At 52.6% G+C, this 20,569-nt stretch overlaps 1 protein-coding gene across 1 annotated transcript; it reads right to left on the reverse strand.

The window, feature by feature from the left end:
- Positions 1-6,177: 6,177 nt before the first annotated feature.
- Positions 6,178-7,002, reverse strand: LOC116188789. The gene is made up of 2 exons (XM_031518260.1): positions 6,889-7,002; positions 6,178-6,732 (listed from the first exon to the last, which is right to left on the reverse strand). Exons 1-2 carry the CDS (start codon positions 7,000-7,002, stop codon positions 6,178-6,180), a joined length of 669 nt encoding a protein of 222 aa, XP_031374120.1.
- Positions 7,003-20,569: the final 13,567 nt, after the last annotated feature.

The raw sequence follows: 20,569 nt of genomic DNA on the forward strand, positions 1-20,569 counted from the left end.
CCCACTACGAGTGTCGATGAGTTTCCGTATCAATTTTAACCGACCCTTGCGTACAACATGTAACATGCACGTGAAAATAGCATGCGTTTCATTAAATCAACACTAATGCGGTCCCGATCTACACAAATAAGCATGTGAGACGCTCAAAATAGCACGTTCAAGGGATCAACGAAGACGGCATTGAATCATTTAACGGTAAACTCAGAAATAAACCACGGGAAACGCACGGCATCACGAAGCAAAGAGCTCCAAAGCTTCGGATGGATCAAGGGACCTCTCGGCCCCCTTGCAAGGAGGACGGCCGTGGGTCTCCCTTGACACATCCGACCCCTTTGGGTCTCTCACGCCAAGATCCCGAGCTTTTCCGTCATGTATACATGTCATAGTCACGGTAAGAGACAATAGGATGCAGGGAGCAATGAGTTTGGGGCGAAAGAGCTCCCCGTGCGTCCGTGAGGGGCAAAGGGACTCTCGGCCATCCCTTCGGGAGGCATGGCCGTGAGTTCCGTGACCCTTACGGACCACAAGGGGCTCTCCAACCTCGAAATGGGTCGTTCCCACTATGGCATGCACATTCATACAACGTTCGGACGTAGCCAAGAAAGTAAAGACACATAACGATGCATGAGATTGCATGGGAAGCCCGGATCCGAAAGAAAAATGGCAACTTTCATGCATTCCGACTCCTAAGATTGTATAAACATTTCACACAAGTAAAAATCGAAGATCTTAGCTTCTCTAAGCCATAATGGGATGTTACCTAGCCTCGTTGTAAGAGGAAAAGAGTCGAGGAAGCGGCCTTGAGAATCGTAAGACTCGGTTTAGAGCTACGGGTGGAGTGACCCGAGAGAGGTGCAGTCGCGGCAGCTCGAGGAAAATGGGTTGACACGCTTGCTTCGGTCACGGCACGGTGCGAGGTCGGGCTCCTCGGACTCCTAAGGGGTAGACCTAGATGACTGTGGACAGACCCGAACGTGCTAAGCCCTAGATGAACCCGAAACAGTGAGAGAAAGTTCGGTATGAACACAAGGAACCCGGTAAGAGAACAACGATGAAACGGTGGTTGTGCACGGTGGATCGGCCCTCGGATTGTGACCACCTCTTCACGAGGGATGGTGAGGGTTGTGAGGAACCCTTGGAATGTGATGGCACGACTCGGCAAAGTCGTGGAGTGAAATGGCACGTCGTTAGGGCATGGTCGCGCGCGGGTGACCCACGGGACCCGATTCTGTTCACGGCTAGAATGTGACGTTGGAGGCTTCAAATCGAAAATCTAAGCCCGGAAATAGACTTAGGGGGTAGGAAATATGTAGGCTAGGGAGTTTGATAATTTTTGGCTTAAGTCGGGTCGGGTGGTTACCGGAATACCGGGTGGTTTTCGGGTGATTTTGGCCGGTTTTGGCCTTGGCACGGGCTGGACGAGAGTGTGGGGATGGGCTGGAGTTTGAGAGGATTTTGGAGAGGGATTGGCTTGAGAGAGAATGAGAATGGAGAAGTCATTAAGTCTAATGATAAATGGGAACTTATAGGCTTGGCTAATGGCTTGCTTTGAGGATGTTAATTGCGGTTTTGGGGTCTAATGGGGGCTGCCGAATTGGCTTAGGGTGGCTGCCTAAAATTGGAGGGGGATTAGTGAGGGGAAAATGTCATGTTGAGTGAGGGGAAAGCAAAGGAAAGTTGATGGGAGGTGATGGGTGTAAGAGCAATTTGAAATTTGTGGTGGAGGGGGCTTCTTGGGGCTTGGAGCCGCCGGCCTTGGAGGGATCTAGCCGAGCTTGGGTGGCCAAGCTGTGGCTTGGGATCTAGCCGAGATCTTGGGTTTGAGCCGCGGCTTGGTGGCTTGGCTTGGCTGAGCTGTGGGTCCCATTCGATTAAGAGAAAAGCCGGAAAGTGCTTCAGACTTGATTGAATGCGCGACCGATCTCCGATGCCCAATTAATTAATAGATTTGGAATGATTGAACGAAGGGGGTTTGAATGAGCCTAATATCGCCATACGTCGTATGAACGAACGTTCGGGCGACTCGGCGCCTCGAGAGTCGGTTTTGCCCTGTTCGAACATTCGGAGTGGAATTGAATGCCCCCGGTCCCCGATTGCTCTTTGTGCATCTTAACATTCGCTCCGGTGACCCCTTTTGCCTCGTGGGAGATCGTTGGCTCGTCGTCCCCGACCGAAGACCGTTGGCCCGGGAAGACCTAGGGACTTGTGACCGGGGCTTTCTCGGTGTTCCCTGAATGTCTCGAGGTGTTCGGGGATCATTGTGATCTCTGTTTTCCGTGAATGTGCCCCGAAGATTCACCGGGGGGCGCTCGCTCCCATCGGAACGTCCCTCGGGGGGGCCCTGTAGAGTTCCGAAAGGTCATCTGAAGCTTGTTCCACGACCTCGGCGGTCCCCGGGTGCTTGTAGGCCCGTTTTGGGATGCCGTTCACTTGTCAGTGGAGCGGGCCCCGGGAGCCCTGTCAGAAAAGGCGTCCGTGAGAGATCGGGGGTGTCCCGGCTTAAGCCGGACACCTCCGAAATGCGTTCGGATGCGTCATTGGTCATTTTGGCACTGAGAGGGATTTTTAGAGTCCCACATTGGGCACCTTTCGGTGCTTCGGTGATTCTGCGATGAATAGTGCCGTAGTGCCAGCTCCCGTTGCTCTGAGATTTGTCGTGTGTTTGCCTTTTTGATTGCTCTTCCCTGTCTTCTCATTGGACCCTGTTTCTCTCCCGTATTTCATGAATCCATGTCCGCATGTTCGCCTCTGATCGTCGGGTCATGAATAGTAACCCGAACTTCGGTCGGAGGTTCTCATGTACGAAGCCGGTGGGCCAAAATGGGGTGCTGACAGCTTGCCCCTCTTTGGTTGCATGCTCGGTTAGAGGATGTAGCCAAAGATTATAAGAAGCACCCCCTTTTTGGGCCCGGCGACTGCTCTGATGCCGCTCCCCCGTGGATGATCGTGCCTTGCTTGGATATATTGGGACATTGTGCGGGAAATTAGAACCGGGATGGACCCGAATGCCTATGAACCAGGATAGACCTGAATGTGACCGGGATAGATCCGAATGCATGAACCAGGATAGACCCGAATGACCGGGATGGACCCGAATGCATGGACCATGATAGACCTGAATGACCGGGATGGACCCGAATGCATGAACCAGGATGGACCTGAATGACCGGGATATGGACCCGAATGCATGAACCAGGATGGACCTGAATGTGACCGGGATAGACCCGAATGCATGAACCAGGATGGACCTGAATGTGACCGAGATAGACCCGAATGATCGGAATTTAGACCGGATGGACCCGAATGACCGGAATTTAGACCGGGTGGACCCGAATGACCGGAATTTTGACCGAATGGACCTTGAGTGATCGGGATTTAGACCGGAAGGATCCGAATGACCGGAATTTAGATCGAACGGACCCGAATGACCGGAATTTAGACCGGGCGGACCCGAACGAATGAAAATTGGGCCGAATGAGCTCGAACGATCGAGAGGACCTGAGTGACCGGAATTTAGACCGGAAGGACCTGAATGATCAGAAGGAGCTGAGTGAGACTAGGATGGACCTGAATGACCGGGATGGACCCGAATGTGACCAGGATGGACCTGAATGACCGAGATGGACCCGAATGTGACCAGGATAGACCTGAATGACCGAGATGGACCCGAATGTGACCAGGATGGACCTGAATGACCGGAATCTAGTTCGGAAAGCGCTATGTGATATGGCTCGCTTGGGGTTTGGGTTCGGACCGCCTCATGCACGGTGACTGATGATGATCTCCTATCGTTTGTTCTTCTTTGAACATCGTCGGCTTAAATGGCGTGGGGCATTCCTTGACGACTTCCGGCGCCTTGAGAGTACAATCTGCCGCGTGAGACAACCATGGGTCCGTCGGCGAGGAGCATCCCTCGAGGTTCCCGATCGCACCTGCGCGTAGGAAAGAGAGGCCTGGAAAGGATGTTAGCCACGTGATATCGTTGAGACTACAATGTGTAAAAGGAATCTATGTAAAGATGTGACAGGGACATGATATCGGTGGCCATTTGGAAGGCAGCCGTGTCCTTGTCGGGGAATGGCTTTTCTGAGACGGGTAACCCGTAGAATTATGTGCATAAAGGTAATGGGAGGGATCTTATGGGATCCTCCAAATCAAGGATACGTCGATTCGACCCCGTTCTGGGGCGAATCTCGAGCCTGGAGAGTCGAAGAGAGTTTGCTTGCGTCGGAGAATGCCGAACCACTACTCGATGTAGCTCCACGGAGAAGTGTCGCTCTCCTTTCGTGGTCGAGCTGGCATTGTCCCCTAACTTTTGCCTAGGCCGCGAGATGCGTGATAACCTAGCGGGGTGTTTTATTTAGTTTTTCTCACATGAATGCTCACCTTTTGCTACGATCCCCCCCATGTTTGGGCGGAATCGCACCCCTCGGCTTCTCTAACTTTTGCCTAGGCCGCCCGTTGCAGGTTTTCGACCTAGCGAGGAAGTGGTTTATGCTCTCCTTTTGCCGCGACTCCTCTTTGCGGGATTTTAAGTCGTGCTACTCGTTCCCTAGCTTTTGCCTAGGCCGCCTCGATGAGGTTTTCGACCTAGCGGGAGATTCATTTTTTTCTCTCAAAAAAGTTTTGTATTGGACAAATGGCGGGAGTTGGTATTCGTGCATGTGAACGGAAATGTTTTACAAATGAAGCGGGCGCAAAGCCCAGCGAATGGAAAGCGAGTACAAGTGCTCAGGGATAGTACTTCTTGATGGCGTCAGCATTGACGGGAAGCGCATTTTCAGTGCCATCCATATCGCTTAAAATAACGGCTCCTCCGGAGAAAATCTCTTTGACGACGAAGGGACCGTCGTATTTGTACGAGAACTTCCCTCGAGAATCGGGCACGACATGTAGGACCTTTCTCAAGACGAGGTCACCGAGACTGAACTCTCGGTGACGAACTTTGGCGTTGAAGGCTCGAGCCATCCTCTGTTGGTAGCACTGTCCGTGGCATAGTGCCTTCAGCCTCTTCTCGTCAATGAGGTTTAACTGTTCGTGTCGCTGTTTCGCCCACTCTGCTTCTGCAAGTTCGGCCTCGGCAAGGATCCTCATGGAAGGGATCTCTACTTCGATTGGGAGGACTGCCTCCATGCCATAGACCAAGGAGTATGGGGTTGCCCCGGTTGAAGTCCGTATGGATGTTCGGTACGCCAAGAGTGCATAAGGGAGCATCTCGTGCCAATCCTTGTAGTTCACCGTCATTTTTTCGATGATCTTCTTGATGTTCTTATTTGCCGCCTCCACCGCGCCGTTTGGGGACGGTACGGGGTGGAGTTGCGATGTCGGATTTTGAATTGTGCACAGAGCTCGTCGATGACCTTGTTGTTCAGGTTCTTGGCGTTGTCCGTGATTATTGTCGCAGGGACCCCGTACCGGGCGATGACGTCGCGTCTGAGAAAACGGGCCACTGCTTTTGCAGTGACCGACGCGAGAGTGATAGCCTCGATCCACTTGGTGAAGTAGTCGATCGCCACCAGGATGAACATGTGTCTGTTAGACGCTTTGGGGTTGATCGGGCCAATCACGTCCATCCCCCACATTGAGAAAGGCCACGGGGCTGTCATAGGGCATAGCTCGTTGGGCGGTGCCTTAATCTGATTTGCGTAAACTTGGCATCGGTGGCAATGCCTAACATGCTTTACACAATCAGTTTCCATGGTGGACTAATAATAGCCTAAGCGCATGATCTTTTTGGCGAGCATGAGGCCATTCATATGAGGTCCACAATTTCCCCCGTGCACTTCCTCCATAAGACATCGCGATTCGTGTTCGTCGATGTACCGGAGGAGCGTGGAATCAAAGGAGCGGCGGTATAGTATCTCGCAGCTTAGAAAGTAGTGCATCGCAAGGCGTCTGAGCGTCTTTCGGTCGCGGCGATCGGCGAATGGGGGATATTGGCTCGTTTGCAAGAAGTTCCTAATGTCTTCGTACCACGGCTTCGCTTCGGACGCTCCAATTGCGTTGCAGTGGGCCGGGCTTTTGGCCACTTCGATTTCGAGAGGTTCGATGATGTTCCCCTCTAAGATACTCGCCATAGATGCGAGTGTTGCGAGTGCGTCCGCGAACTGATTCTTTGCGCATGGAGTGTAGGTGAATGAAATCTTCTCGAAATTCTTCGCCAATTCCTCAAGATACTCATGGTACGGGACTAACTTCGCGTCTTTCATCTTCCATTGCCCCCAGCGTTTGGAAGATTGTGAGCATGGAGTCACTGAATGCCTCTAACTCCTTCACCTTGAAATCGACCGCCGCTTGCAAACCGATGATGCACGCTTCGTACTCGGCCACATTATTGGTACAGGAGAAGTCCACTTTCGCAGCGACCGGGTAATGGCGCCCGTCCGGGGATATCAAAACCGCCCCAACTCCTGATCCCACGGAATTGACAGCCCCGTCAAAGTACATCTTCCATGTTGGCTCCTCTTTCTCTTCGTCCACCTGGAGGATTCCTTCATCCGGGAAGTCCGTGTTAATCGGCGTGTAGTCGTCGATCGGGAATTCTGCTAGGTGGTCGGCAATCGCTTGCCCCTTGACAGACGTGCGGGGCACGTACTCTATGTCGTACTCTGTCAGTTGACAGCGCCATTTTGCGATGTTCCTCATGGAGGAGGGGCTGTCGAGTAAATACCGCAGGGGGTCCGCTTTTGACAGCAAGCGGATCGTGTGATAGAGCGTGTACTGTCGGAGCCTCTACATGACCCATACCAACGCGCAGCACATCTTCACGATTTCCGGATAATTGGACTCTCCCTCAGTGAACTTCTTGCTCAAGTAGTATATCGCCCTTTCCGTGCGCTTTGACTCGTCTTCTTGCCCTAGCATGCACCCTAAGGACTGTCGGCGTACCGTGAGGTATAAAATGAGGGGTCGATTCGGCACGGGTGGTGCCAATATCGGCGGCCGAATTAGGTAGGCCTTGATGGTGTCGAAGGCCTTCTGACACTCGTGGTCCCACTCCATCGCTGCATTCTTGCGGAGCAAGCGAAAGAGTGGCTGACACTTATCCGTCAGATTTGCAATGAAGCGCGCAATGTAGTTCAACCGCCCCAAGAAGCCGCGTACCTCCCGAACCGTCGATGGCGGGGGAAGTTCTTTGATTGCCTTGACTTTGTCCGGATCCACTTCGATGCCTTGCTCACTGACCACGAACCCTAACAGCTTTCCGGATCAGGCACCAAATGTGCATTTTGCCGGATTGAGCCAGAGCTTGTATTCTCTCAAGCGATCGAAAAGGCGCTTCAGGTTGACAAGGTGGTCTTCTCCCTCTTTGGACTTGGCGATCATGTCATCGACGTATACCTCGACTTCTCTGTGCATCATGTCGTGGAATAGTGTGACCATAGCCCTCTGATAAGTTGCCCCTGCGTTCTTGAGGCCGAAAGGCATAACGCGATATCAAAAGGTTCCCCACATCGTGGTGAACATCGTCTTGAGTTTGTCTTTTTCGACCATCCGGATTTGATTGTATCCGGAGAAGCCGTCCATGAAAGAGAACTGGGCGTGGCGTGCCGTATTGTAGACTAGGACGTCGATGTGCGGCAGGGGGAAATTGTCCTTAGGGCTAGCTTTGTTGAGGTCTCGGTAGTCGACGCAAACTCGGACCCTTCCATCCTTCTTTTCTACCGGTACAATATTCGCCACCCACTCAGAATAGTTGCAGACTTCGAGGAACCCCGCATTGATCTGTTTGACGACTTCCTCCTTGATGCGGAAGAGAAGGCTAGCTCGCTGTCGTCGTAACTGTTGCCGCTTGGGCGGGAATTTCTCAGTGTCGAGTGGAAGGAAGTACTCGACTATTGAGGGGTCTAAGCCGGGCATGTCGGCATAAGACCAGGCGAAGACCTCTTGGTATTCCTTCAAGAAGTTGATCATCCGGGTTCGCTGCGTAGGGTTGAGGGCTGTCTCGATCTTCAAGGTGCGGGGCTCTTCTTCGGTGCCCACGTTGATCTCCTCTGTTGGCTCGACCGAGGTGATTTGATGGTCCTCGAGGCGACGCAAACTCTTTTCTATCTCGGGCATTTGACTGTCTTCGGGGAGCCCTTCCCCAAAGTATACGGGTTGGGGTTCACCGAGGTGCTCTTGGAATGGGTTCGAATCGAAGTGTCGAGGATTTGGATTCAAGTGGAGCCTGGAAATTCGAGAGAATTGTCTTAAAAAAATTCATAACGTTGCGAAATAGAGAATAAAAGGAGGAGATGAAACGCATGGGAATTCAAAAAAATGCGCGAGAGATTTCATTGATAAGGTGAATATGAAGTCATAATAGAAACCCCTCTCCCGTCGTGTGGCGCATGGCTTACGCCGACACGCGGGGCACATCTTATACATGGATAAGCCTTACACATCGACAATCACAGCCGAGTAGCGCGGGACTGAGGTCCAGTTGTCAAGCTCCTCATTTTCCTGCGCTAAGCGGATGTGAACCCCTGAAGGAAGCTCCTTGATGACGGCGTACACGGTTGACGAAGCGGCAGGGGTGTCGTCGGAGTCCGAGGAAGGGCCGTCAAGGGTGCCCCCGATGGTGTGTGAAGGCCCGGGGAAGAAGAGTGCCCCTGTTGAGCCTCCCGTAGTGTACGGCAAGGCGATGAAGGTGGTTGCCCCTGCGGGCCTCGATGATTTCATGACAGGAAGGGCGAAAGCCGAGTCCCCTCCTGTGTTTGTACTCTTCGACTTCGATAGGGCGGCTGATCCCTTGTCTGCGCGCCCCAAGGCCGGTGCCGGGAATGCAATTGTTGCGCAGGAGAACCTTTCCTATCATGGGGTCGACGCGGGACGGTCCACTCTCTCCGTAGTCCCGGATGACGGAGATGGTTTCGAATGAGTGGAATTGGAGGTTTTCATCGTCCCCGACGCTAATGTAGGGCACCGCCGTCTCCTTGTAGATGGCGTAGTCCTCCTCTCCTTTCACCGTAATGAGCTTCTCCTCGACGATGAACTTCAGCCTTTGGTGCAGAGAAGAGGGGACAGCGCCGGCCGAGTGGATCCATGGCCTCCCGAGCAACAGGCTGAACGCATTCGGGATGTCGAGCACCTGGAACGTGATGCTGAACGAGCATGGGCCAACATCTATGAGGAGGTCGATCTCCCCGTTCACCTCCCTGCGTGAGCCGTCGAAGGCTCGGACCGCTGTTTTGCTTGGGCGGACTCGGTTGAGGTCCACGTTCATCTGTTTCAGGGTGGTCACCGGGCAAACGTTGAGGGCGAACCCATTGTCAATCATGACCCGGCCAATGATGTAGTTGTTGCACTTGCAGACAATGTGCAAGGCCCGTGAATGTGAGCAGCCTTCGGACGGGAGCTCGTCGTCCGAGAACAAGATGGTGTTGGAGAAGATAGAACCGACAGTCTCCTCTATCCTGTCAGGAGGCGTTTCCTTCGGGACTTGTGCCGTAGTTAGTACCCGGAGGAGGGCCTCTCGGTGCGGTTCCGGGCAGAGGAGGACGGCGAGCAATGAGATATGGGCCGGGGACTTGGCCATTTGCTCGACCACTTTGTATTCGCTCGCCTTCACGATCTTCATGAATGCCTCGGCTTCCTCCTCGGTCACCTTCTTGGACGGAAAAGGCGAGCTTTCAGGCGCTGTCCCACTTTCAGTTGCAGGCGCCTTCACTTCGTCTCTGATCGCCGGGTTCTCGTACACTCGGCCCGAACGCGTCACCCCCATGACACTAAGTTGCTGCTCAACATTCCCGATACTTCCTTCATAGGTCCAGGGGACCTTGCTGTCGGTATACGGTTCTCGCGCGGGGATATCCACGACGAACAGGGCCGATGAAGCCACATACTCCGCGAATCCGACCGTGGGTTCCTCGGGAGTATAGTGGATCACGAAAGGAAAGGGGTCGTCTCGCGTGTCTTCGTCCCTCCCTGAGGCGCAAGCGGAGATCATGTTGATGGAGGGTCCCAGATTCGGCCTATGGTCCGAGAGGGGGTTGTCCTGCACATTCAGGGGCCTGACGGCGTTGAAGGTGAGCCTGTTGCTGTCGATCCTCCTTTGGATCTCGTCTCGCAACCTCCAACAGTTGTCGAGAGTATGCCCTGGCGCGCCCTGATGATATTCGCAGCGTTTAGACTGGTCTTGAATGGATGGGTCAAAATTCGGACCTGGGGATATCGGTCGAATCTGATCGCCCGCCAGGAGCTGTCGATATATATGTGAGAGGGGAGCAGGTAGAGGTGTGTATTGCTTGCGGGGTCGGTGTTGCGAGGTGCCGACTTGTGGACCCTGCAAAATGGGGTTTTGTTGCGACGGTGGAGGGGCTCTCGACACCGGGGGCCTAGGCTGAGGGGGCTGAGCTGACGCGGGCGCGTAGTGGTCGTACGATTGCGAGGTCATTGTTGGCAGGGCCGGCGGAGTTGAGTAATAAATCGACTGAGGTTGATGCTGTGGAGGCGGAGATAAGTATGTAGGAGCGGCAGTCGGTGTGGTCTTGAGATCCACCGAATATTGTTTGGGACGCCTGATGTGCCGTATTGACGGCGTTAACCGAGACTTCCTATCCTCTCCTCCCGCTGGAAGACGGGGACATCGCGGGGGCCTTCTTTGATGGCTCCTCCCCTTTGTTGGCGGGGCCCTCCATTCTTCCGAGCTTGATCCCCAAATCAAGCTTTTTCCCTGCCTCGATGAGGTCGGAGAATGAGGAAGTGTGGGCCAATAGGTGCGAAAAATATATTCCTCTCAGCGTGGAGTGGAACAGCTGAACCTGTTGTGCTTCGTTGATTGGAGGGATGTGTTTCGCCGCTTGGGCAGGCCACTTAGTAGCGTACTCTTCGAACCTTTGGCCCCGCGCCATCTCTTTTGTGCTCAAATCCAAGAGGGTGGGAGGCGCTTCTACGCAATATCGGTATTGGTCGATAAACTTCCGGGAGAGGTCCTCCCACGTCGGAATGTCCTCGGCCTTCAATGACATGAACCAATCGAGAGCGGATCCCGATAAGCTGTCTTGGAAGGAGTGTATGACGAACTCCTCGTACTCCCAATACTACAGCATCTTTCCCCGATAATGGCGGAGGTGGTGGCGTGGATCGGTCGTTCCCCCATAGGTCTTGAACTCCGAGATCTTGAACTTCGGGGGCAGCTGCATGCCCGGGAATAAGCTGCAGTCACCGTAGCGCGCATCGGGTCGAGCATCATTTGCTTGTAGGGCTCGTATCGTATCTTCCATTCGCTTCAGTCTGCGCACTTGCTCGGCGTCAGCCTCAGGGAAGAAGTGTGTTGGAGAGGCGAACTGAGCCGCATGAGTCGGTGTGCTTGGTTCGCGGAAGGTAGTGTTTATGGGGGATGGCGCCGGGTAAGAGAGGCCAGCATAGGGTTGTAGCGATGAGTGGGGAGGAAACTCCGTGGTTTGGAAGTGAATCGGAGCAGGTGCACTTGAGGCCGGGAAAACCATCGGCGGAGGGACTGTATAAGCTGCAGCCGGGGCCAGCATAGAAACAGGCGGTGGCGCGGATAAGACTTGATCTGAAGTGAGGAATGCCGCCGGTGGAAGAGGGACGGCCGTGGGGGCCGGTGGTGGTGGATAGGGCTGGTGAAAGGTTGAGCCATGGAAGTATGCAGCGTTGGTGGTGCAGGTGCATCCATGTTCTCCGGGGCTTGGGTCGATGGAATCCCGGGTGCTGGGTCGACCGTCGGCCCTTGTCCCGGTGGAGGTGTGGAGCTCGAGGATGCACGGTTCAGCCCTCTAAGTAGGGCGAGCAATTCTGCCATGTTGGCGGCCATTTGGTTGACCGTGCCCTCAAGTGCCGTGATGCGGGCTTGGTCGTCGGAGGTGGATGACGTTAGCGGAGCTTGTGGAAGGGGCGCCCCTAAAGACGTCGGGGGCGGGAGATGTGTCGGAGGGGCGCCCGAATACACCTGGAGTATGCCTGCGGGAGTCGGAGGCGGCGGCGCGTGTGTCAGGGGTGGTTGAGAATGAACCGGGACCGGCGGATTAACTTCCTCGGAGATATCGGCTTGATCCCCTTCCGCCATCCTGAGACGTTGGCGAGTCGGATAACGGTGCGACGCCAGTTGCGGTCACCTAGATTCCAAGAATGTGTAAGGACAAACATCGACATTTTTAGACGATAAGTGCGGAATAAATAAAGTGATAAGATGTATGAGATGCATGAGTTTTCAAAACACTAATGTCATTACATTGATTAGATTCAAGTTCCATAGTTTTACAAAATAGAATGTACGAAAGAAAAGGAACATAAACGTAAAGCCGACATCCCTTTACGCTCGGTGGCCAGTTGAGAGCGACGTAGGTCCGAGCGAGGGCAAAAAATGGGCGCGTCCACTAATCCTAGGGTGGGCAATCTCGTGCGCCCTTGCTTGCACTCGGTCCAAACTCGCGCTCAAGCGGGCCATCTCCCTGTCTAGATGCGCGACTCGAGCGCATGCTCGAGCCAACTCCGTCTGAAGCTCCCTGTAGTCCGCGACCTCTGCGCGGGAATCAACTAGCTTGCAATGGAGCCTATCTCGTTCCTCCCTGATGGCCCGTAGCTCCGCGCGCATGGCCGCTTGAATGGAGTTTTCGACTTCGGGAGCGGGGGTAGATGTAGCTCGAGGAGTCGGGGCGGCCTGGGACCGTTGTGGTGGTGTCGACCCCTGCGGGTAGAACCGGGCCACGTATGCTGACGTGGCGGAGAATGCTCGCTCCTCGTCGGTGGGGTGCTCGGGGAAGTATAGAAGCTGTATGGTGCTAGCGTCCCGTTGGCGGCGAATCTCCCGAATCTATAGGAATCTTGCGGGGGCCGTGGCCCATTGGATGCGGAAAGGTAGGCGGTCCGCCTCGGCGGGAATGTCCTGTAGGCCGCCGAGTTGTCTGATTACCAGGCCAGGGAATATGAGCGTGCTCCCCAAGTGGCTAAGAAGGGGGACTCCCACAATCCCGGGACATCCTGTGATCATGGGGCCGCCGGGATTCCATCGGGCGACCCATAGGAACCGTGTGGGCGTCAGCTCTAGCCAAAAGTGCCTTCATTCCGAGAAGCTGTGCTCGGGAGGCGGGATAACTGGTACCAGGCGCTCGATCAGCGAGTGCTCGTCGGCGATGTAGGAGTACGGATGTGATGAGCAAAAGGGGCGGATATGGGCGAGAAGCCAAATCTGCAGTAGGTGCGGGGATCCCCTTATCCTGCCGCGCCGAATCTCTCTAACATAGTCTAGAGACCGAACGGTCTCGGCTAGTAAAGCCTCTACGTAACTATGGCCTCCCACCGCTTGGAGGACGACTTGGGCCATAGCCCCGTCAATGAGGTTCGGCGAGTACGGGTACAGAAGAGTGCCAAAGACTAAGAGCAGGAATCCATGACATGCGTCGCGCTGATAGGATGCCGTCGAGGATGTCAATGCGCGGAGGAGCGTCCAATCGGAGAGCCACGCGATCCTGATGCCATGATCCCATCCTTGGTGCAACTCTTCGTGGATGTCTTGGGTGGGTATGCCGAGGAGGCTGGAGAGCTGGCTCCGGATGGTCGCGAACGGGTTGGGCACGAATATGCCTTGGGTCGTGGGCGTGGGCCTTTGGATGAGCGTTGTGTATTCTTCGATTGTGGGTGCCAACTCCGTCCCATGAAAGTTGAATACTGCATGTTCGGGGTCCCAAAATTCGATGGCGGTCCTCAAGAAGATCCAATCCACCGAGGTCTCGGTGAACATAACCATATCTCCGATAATGCCCCGGATGAAGGCATGATCCACCGGTCGGAGAGTCCTCCAAATGCGCATGATGTCTTGCCTTGGTGGTGTGATCGCTTCGAGTCTGAGACCGGGAGCCGGGCGGTCCATCCTTACCTAGATGGAGGAGATGTTGGCTTAACGCCTTAAGAATCAAATCAGTGTAATGCCCTAAGTTTTTTCCGAAAATAATGCATGCAGTGCGGAAAGATAAGCTATAGTCACGTTCCTTACAATATACATCACTCGTTCTTATAGAAAAACACAAAATGCCCGTTCTAAAAGAAACTACGGACCGACTCAACGACTCGACTTTTAGGTCGGTTGACGGCATGGAGGCGAAGATTGGTCCAGCATGACGGTCCCTGTGTATGCATGGTTTTCGGTGCTACTGGGAGAACCGCTAACTAGGGATGGGGGCTCCCGATACAAGGGTGTGAATTCCTTGAAATCGAGCGAGGATCTTTGGGGGCCGGTTCGGTGGCATAGCCGACTCGATCCATTCCCTTACTCGGAACCTCTGACTAACCTAGTTTCCTATCTTGGTGCCCGTGGGATTTCGGACAAGGTACCTAAGAACTCGCTAGAATGATGCGATGCAAATGCAAGAAATAAATGTGCTTGAAAATAGATGTACGGAAAGCGGAAAAGAAACATGCTAGCAAGCAAGCGGAATCAAGCCCGAACCCTCTAAGCGTCCCCAGTGGAGTCGCCAAGCTGTGTGCACCCGAATTTTATCTCGTCGGGGCACGCATGCGCGAAGCCTATGCAACGCGGCTTGGGGGTGTCCACCTTCCCGGGGACGCGCGACGGACACGCGTGAGAAGGAGTCGCCACTTACCGTTTACGACCCGTAGGTCGAGGGCCGTTGAGTAGCCCGGGTCTAGGGGTACGGGGTACACCTAAATGCTAAAGCAATGGTCATGCGGAACCGAAAATTCCGAATTCGGGGGTTCTATTACGTGCGGGCCTATATCCCGCACGCCCTTTCGGTACTCTAGTTTGCTAGGCTTGCCGTTTCGTTTATTTACCGCATGATTTAGGGTTGCGCTTGACTCGCCCGTTTTGACACCGTAAAGTCGATGAATTGATCAAGTTGGGCCAAGAATCCGAAGGATGAGTAGGCCTGTGCGTCGAGGAATCGGTTCACTATCTTATCGTTACAGTTCATTGAACCGTGATGGTCGATTCCCTGCGTGAACCGAGACCACGATTATTCGAGCTTACTCATCCCTTGGTGACGATAGACCGACTTAACCGACTCGACACTCGGACCTCTCGCTCGCCGATTGGGGATCCTTACAAGTGAATGAGTGAATATACAAATAAAATTCTCATAATGTTCTCTCGAATGATTACAAAGTATAACTGAATAAGTAAATGGATCCCGATCGGTTTGCATTGGGCCAATATTCCGCTCCGGCTCACCGTGTGTTTTGAATAACCGATAAATAAATTAAGGCAACGCGGGCTCAAGGAGCCGGGGGTCGGGTCCAATCGAACCGACGGTTTGCAGAAGAACCGATTAGTTGTCACTATAACCATTGGACCGATTGAGCTCTTGGGTGATATCTAAATACGTTTCACACATCCAATCCAAATTGCCTTCCACATAGGCCATGTTTGGAGTATGATGGTGAATCGAGGCTAGATCCCATTCCGCACTCGGGTTGCGCGCGCTCAGTGAGTTAGGAGGCGTTGGACCTCGTGTTCGATGGTTTGAGGCGTTGGACCCCGTGTATTACGTAACCTATGGGTTCGGACCCGAATCGCAACAAATCAGTAAAAGACAATGGAAAACAGAAGAAAACTGATAAAACTGATTAAAGACAGGTAATAATTGACATGCACTGATGACTACAGACAAATGTTCTATTAGGTCGAGTATACGTGATTTAATCGGTTATTAGCCGGGGTTGATTAGCAAACAGTGTGTCTAGCCTAGGCAAACATAAATGGTGGACTAGAATATGGTTCTAAGCCGATTACATGGGTGGGTTTGTTTTAGAGCTTTTATTCGGTTAAGCGTCACTGCAGTTTCACCGAATTAACCAAAACTCATGTTTTGACTCTAGATTGGAATCTAATATTCCACCTATCCATTATCTAATGTTTGCTTAGGTCGAGTGCACGATTAATCCGGTTCTTCGTGTTTTGTAACTGAAATGAAATGTCCACCACCGAATCTACGATAGGAAGATAGAAACACCGAAAGTGAACGGAATGGGCCGCGCAAATGAGACTTGTACCCGAACGGGTTGCCCTTTTCGTTCATAGATCGAGGTGTTTCTAACTTCCTAACGCCTAGGATATCGGTGAATCTCGGAATGACGATTATGCCCTTGGATAATAAAACGTGTGAAGTTCGTGTGCAAATTGAAGATCGTGCGACATGAAGAAGTCTAGGGAGGACTCGCGCGTCCCGACTCGAGCCGCCTCAAATCGAGCCCGGACTCGAGTCGTAGCACGCGAGTACTCGCTAGACGTCGATTCTATTCGTGTTACACGTCTTGGTGTTTTGAAATTGTGGGCTTTTTAAGGAAAAGGGCATTCCCGCCATTCCGTGAACCATCGATGCGTTTATGAATTAATAATCATTTTGCCCAATTGTTTAGTCCGAGTGATTTAATTAACCGAATGTTACGTCCCGTTTCCCCGTTTGTGAGACTTTTCGATAATTATCGTTCCGCATCATGGTTACGACTCCGAGGGGTAATTATCCGGATCTAACATGCCTAATACATAATTTGAATTCATTCATCAACTAAAAGGGAATATAACCACGAACAATTCCAAAAGCCGGTTTCAAAGTGGTAATAGAAACCTATCCTCACTCGAAGGGAGTCTCAAAGTTTCAGCCATCCCTTAAGGATAGTCGACCGAATGCTCTTTGACCCACTACGAGTGTCGATGAGTTTCCGTATCAATTTTAACCGACCCTTGCATACAACATGTAACATGCACGTGAAAATAGCATGCGTTTCATTAAATCAACACCAATGCGGTCTTGATCTACACAAATAAGCATGTGAGACGCTCAAAATAGCACGTTCAAGGGATCAACGAAGACGGCATTGAATCATTTAACGGTAAACTCAGAAATAAACCACGGGAAACGCACGGCATCACGAAGCAAAGAGCTCTAAACCTTCGGATGGATCAAGGGACCTCTCAGCCCCCTTGCAAGGAGGACGGCCATGGGTCTCCCTTGACACATCCGACCCCTTTGGGTCTCTCACACCAAGATCCCGAGCCTTTCCGTCATGTATACATGTCATAGTCACGGTAAGAGACAATAGGATGTAGGGAGCAACGAGTTTCGGGGCGAAAGAGCTCCCCGTGCGTCCGTGAGGGGCAAAGGGACTCTCGGCCATCCCTTCGGGAGGCATGGCCGTGAGTTTCGTGACCCTTACGGACCACAAGGGGCTCTCCAACCTCGAAATGGGTCGTTCCCACTATGGCATGCACATTCATACAACGTCCGGACGTAGCCAAGAAAGTAAAGACACATAACGATGCATGAGATTGCATGGGAAGCCCGGAACCGAAAGAAAAATGGCAACTTTCATGCATTCCGACTCCTAAGATCGTATAAACATTTCACACAAGTAAAAATCGAAGATCTTAGCTTCTCAAAGCCATAATGGGATGTTACCTAACCTCGTTGCAAGAGGAAAAGAGTCGGGGAAGCGGCCTTGAGAGTTGCAAGGCTCGGTTTAGAGCTACGGGTGGAGTGACCCAAGAGAGGTGCAGTCGCGGCAGCTCGAGGAAAATGGGTCGGCACGCTTGCTCCGGTCACAGCACGGTGCGAGGTCGGGCTCCTCGGACTCCTAAGGGGCAGACCTAGATGACTGTGGACAGACCCGAACGTGCCAAGCCCTAGATGAACCCGAAACAGTGAGAGAAAGTTCGGTATGAACACAAGGAACCCGGTAAGAGAAAAATGATGAAACGGTGGTTGTGCACGGTGGATCGGCCCTCGGATCGTGACCACCTCTTCACGAGGGATGGTGAGGGTTGTGAGGAACCCTTGGAATGTGATGGCACGACTCGGCAAAGTCGTGGAGCGAAATGGCACATCGTTAGGGCACGGTCGCGCGCGGGTGACCCACGGGACCCGATTCTGTTCACGGCTGGAATGTGACGTTGGAGGCTTCAAATCGAAAATCTAAGCCCGGAAATGGACTTAGGGGATAGGAAATATGTAGGCTAGGGAGTTTGATAATTTTTGGCTTAAGTCAGGTCGGGTGGTTACCGGAATACCGGGTGGTTTTCCGGTGATTTTGGCTGGTTTTGGCCTTGGCACGGGCTGGACGAGAGTGTGGGGATGGGCTGGAGTTTAAGAGGATTTTGGAGAGAGATTGGCTTGAGAGAGAATGAGAATGGAGAAGTCATTAAGTCTAATGATAAATGGGAACTTATAGGCTTGGCTAATGGCTTGCTTTGAGGATGTTAATTGCGGTTTTGGGGTCTAATGGGGGCTGCCGAATTGGCTTAGGGTGGCTGCCGAAAATTGGAGGGGGATTAGTGAGGGGAAAATGTCATGTTGAGTGAGGGGAAAGCAAAGGAAAGTTGATGGGAGGTGATGGAGAGGTGATGGGTGTAAGAGCAATTTGAAATTTGTGGTGGAGGGGGCTTCTTGGGGCTTGGAGCCGCCGGCCTTGGAGGGATCTAGCCGAGCTTGGGTGGCCAAGCTATGGCTTGGGATCTAGCCAAGATCTTGGGTTTGAGCTGCGGCTTGGTGGCTTGGCTTGGCTGAGCTGTGGGTCCCATTCGATTAAGAGAAAAGCCGGAAAGTGCTTGAGACTTGATTGAACGCGCGACCGATCTCCGATGCCCAATTAATTAATAGATTTGGAATGATTGAAGGAAGGGGGTTTGAATGAGCCTACTATCGCCATACGTCGCGTGAACGAACGTTCGGGCGACTCGGCGCCTCGAGAGTCGGTTTTGCCCTGTTTGGACTTTCGAAGTGGAATTGAATGCCCCCGGTCCCCGATTGCTCTTTGTGCATCTTAACATTCGCTCTGGTGACCCCTTTTGCCTCGTGGGAGATCGTTGGCTCGTCGTCCCCGGCCGAAAACCGTTGGCCCGGGAAGACCTAGGGACTTGTGACCGGGGCTTTCTCGGTGTTTCCTGAATGTCTCGAGGTGTTCGGGGATCGTTGTGATCTTTGTTTTCCGTGAATGTGCCCCGAAGATTCACCGGGGGGCGCTCGCTGCCACTGGAACGTCCCTCGGGGGGGCCCTATAGAGTTCCGAAAGGTCGTCTGAAGCTTGTTCCACGACCCCGGCGGTCCCCGAGTGCCTGTAGGCCCGTTTTGGGATGCCATTCACTTTTCAGTGGAGCGGGCCCCGGGAGCCCTGTCAGAAAAGGCGTCCGTGAGAGATCGAGGGTGTCCCGGCTTAAGCCGGACACCTCCGAAATGCGTCCGGATGCGTCATTGGTCATTTTGGCACTGAGAGGGATTTTTAGAGTCCCACATTGGGCACCTTTCGGTGATTCGGTGATTCGACGATGAATAGTGCCGCAGTGCCAGCTCCCGTTGCTCTGAGATTTGTCGTGTGTTTGCCTTTCTGATTGCTCTTCCCTATCTTCTCATTGGACCCTGTTTCTCTCCCGTATTTCATGATTCCATGTCCTCATGTTCGCCTTTGATCGTCGGGTGATGAATAGTAACCCGGACTTCGGTCGGAGGTTCTCATGTAGGAAGCCGGTAGGCCAAAATGGGGTGCTGACAGTTATGCCTTGTTAATAAGATCCCTGCATGCCTTTTTGAATTTCAGCGTCTAAATTCTCTCTCCTTCGCACTTACTACTAGCACCTTTAATTTCTAAAACAATTTGCTTTCATTTCTAGGCTCCAATCGAATCCAAATCATCGATGCAACGATTCAAATTCATCCGAAACACGCCTCGAAAAGTCCCTACCCATATACTTCGGGGAAGGACTTGACGAGGACGGTCACGTGCCCGAGATAGAAGAGAGTTTGTATCGTCTTAAAAACCACCAACTCACCTCAGTCGAGCCAACTGAAGAGATCAACATAGGCACTACAGAAAAACCTCGCACCCTCAAGATTGGGACTAGTCTTGAACCTGCACAAAGAGCCCGGATGATCGATTTCTTGACAGGGTATCAAGAGGTCTTCGCTTGGTCTTACGCCGACATGTTAGGCTTAGACCCTTCAATCGTAAAGCATTTTCTCCAGCTCAACACTGAAAGATTTCCGCCCAAACGCCAACACTTACGGCGCTAATGAGCTGATCTTCTTCTCCGCATTAAATAGGAGGTCATCAAGCAGGTGGAAGCGGGATTCTTGGGGGTATGTAATTACTCTAAATGGGTAGCAAACATTATGCCAGTGGAAAAGAAAAATGGCAGAGTCAGAGTCTGTATCGACTACCGAGACCTTAACAAGGTCGGTCCTAAGGATAACTTCCCGCTGCCCCATATCGACGTCTTGGTGGATAACACAACACCTCACACGCAATTCTTTTTCATGGACAGATTTTTTGGATACACCAGATTCAAATGGCCGAGGAGGATAAGATCAAAATGACATTCATCACGATGTGGGGTACATTCTGTTACAAAGTCATGCCTTTCGGTCTCAAAAACGCTGGGGCAACTTATTAGCGGGCAATGGTCACACTCTTTCATGACATTATGCATAAAGAGATAGAGGTCTACGTCGACGACATGATTGCCAAGTCCAAGGAAGGAGAAGATCATTTGGTCAACCTCAAGCGGCTATTCGGTCATCTCGAGAAGTACAAGATCCGACTCAACCCGGCGAAGTGCACCTTTAGCGTCAAGTCAGGGAAATTATTGGGGTTTGTAGTCAGTGAAAAGGGCATTGAG

Source organism: Punica granatum, chromosome 8, assembly GCF_007655135.1.
Source record: "Punica granatum isolate Tunisia-2019 chromosome 8, ASM765513v2, whole genome shotgun sequence".
NCBI lineage: Eukaryota > Viridiplantae > Streptophyta > Magnoliopsida > Myrtales > Lythraceae > Punica > Punica granatum.

Bases quoted from the DNA above. Each gene is read 5' to 3' on its own strand.
- LOC116188789 (XM_031518260.1), bottom strand. From the start codon at position 7,002: ATGGAGTGGGACCACGAGTGTCAGAAGGCCTTCGACACCATCAAGGCC. The intron at 6,733-6,888 runs GTACGCCGACAG...TGGGTCATGTAG, and splicing joins CCCTCATTTTATACCTCACG to AGGCTCCGACAGTACACGCT.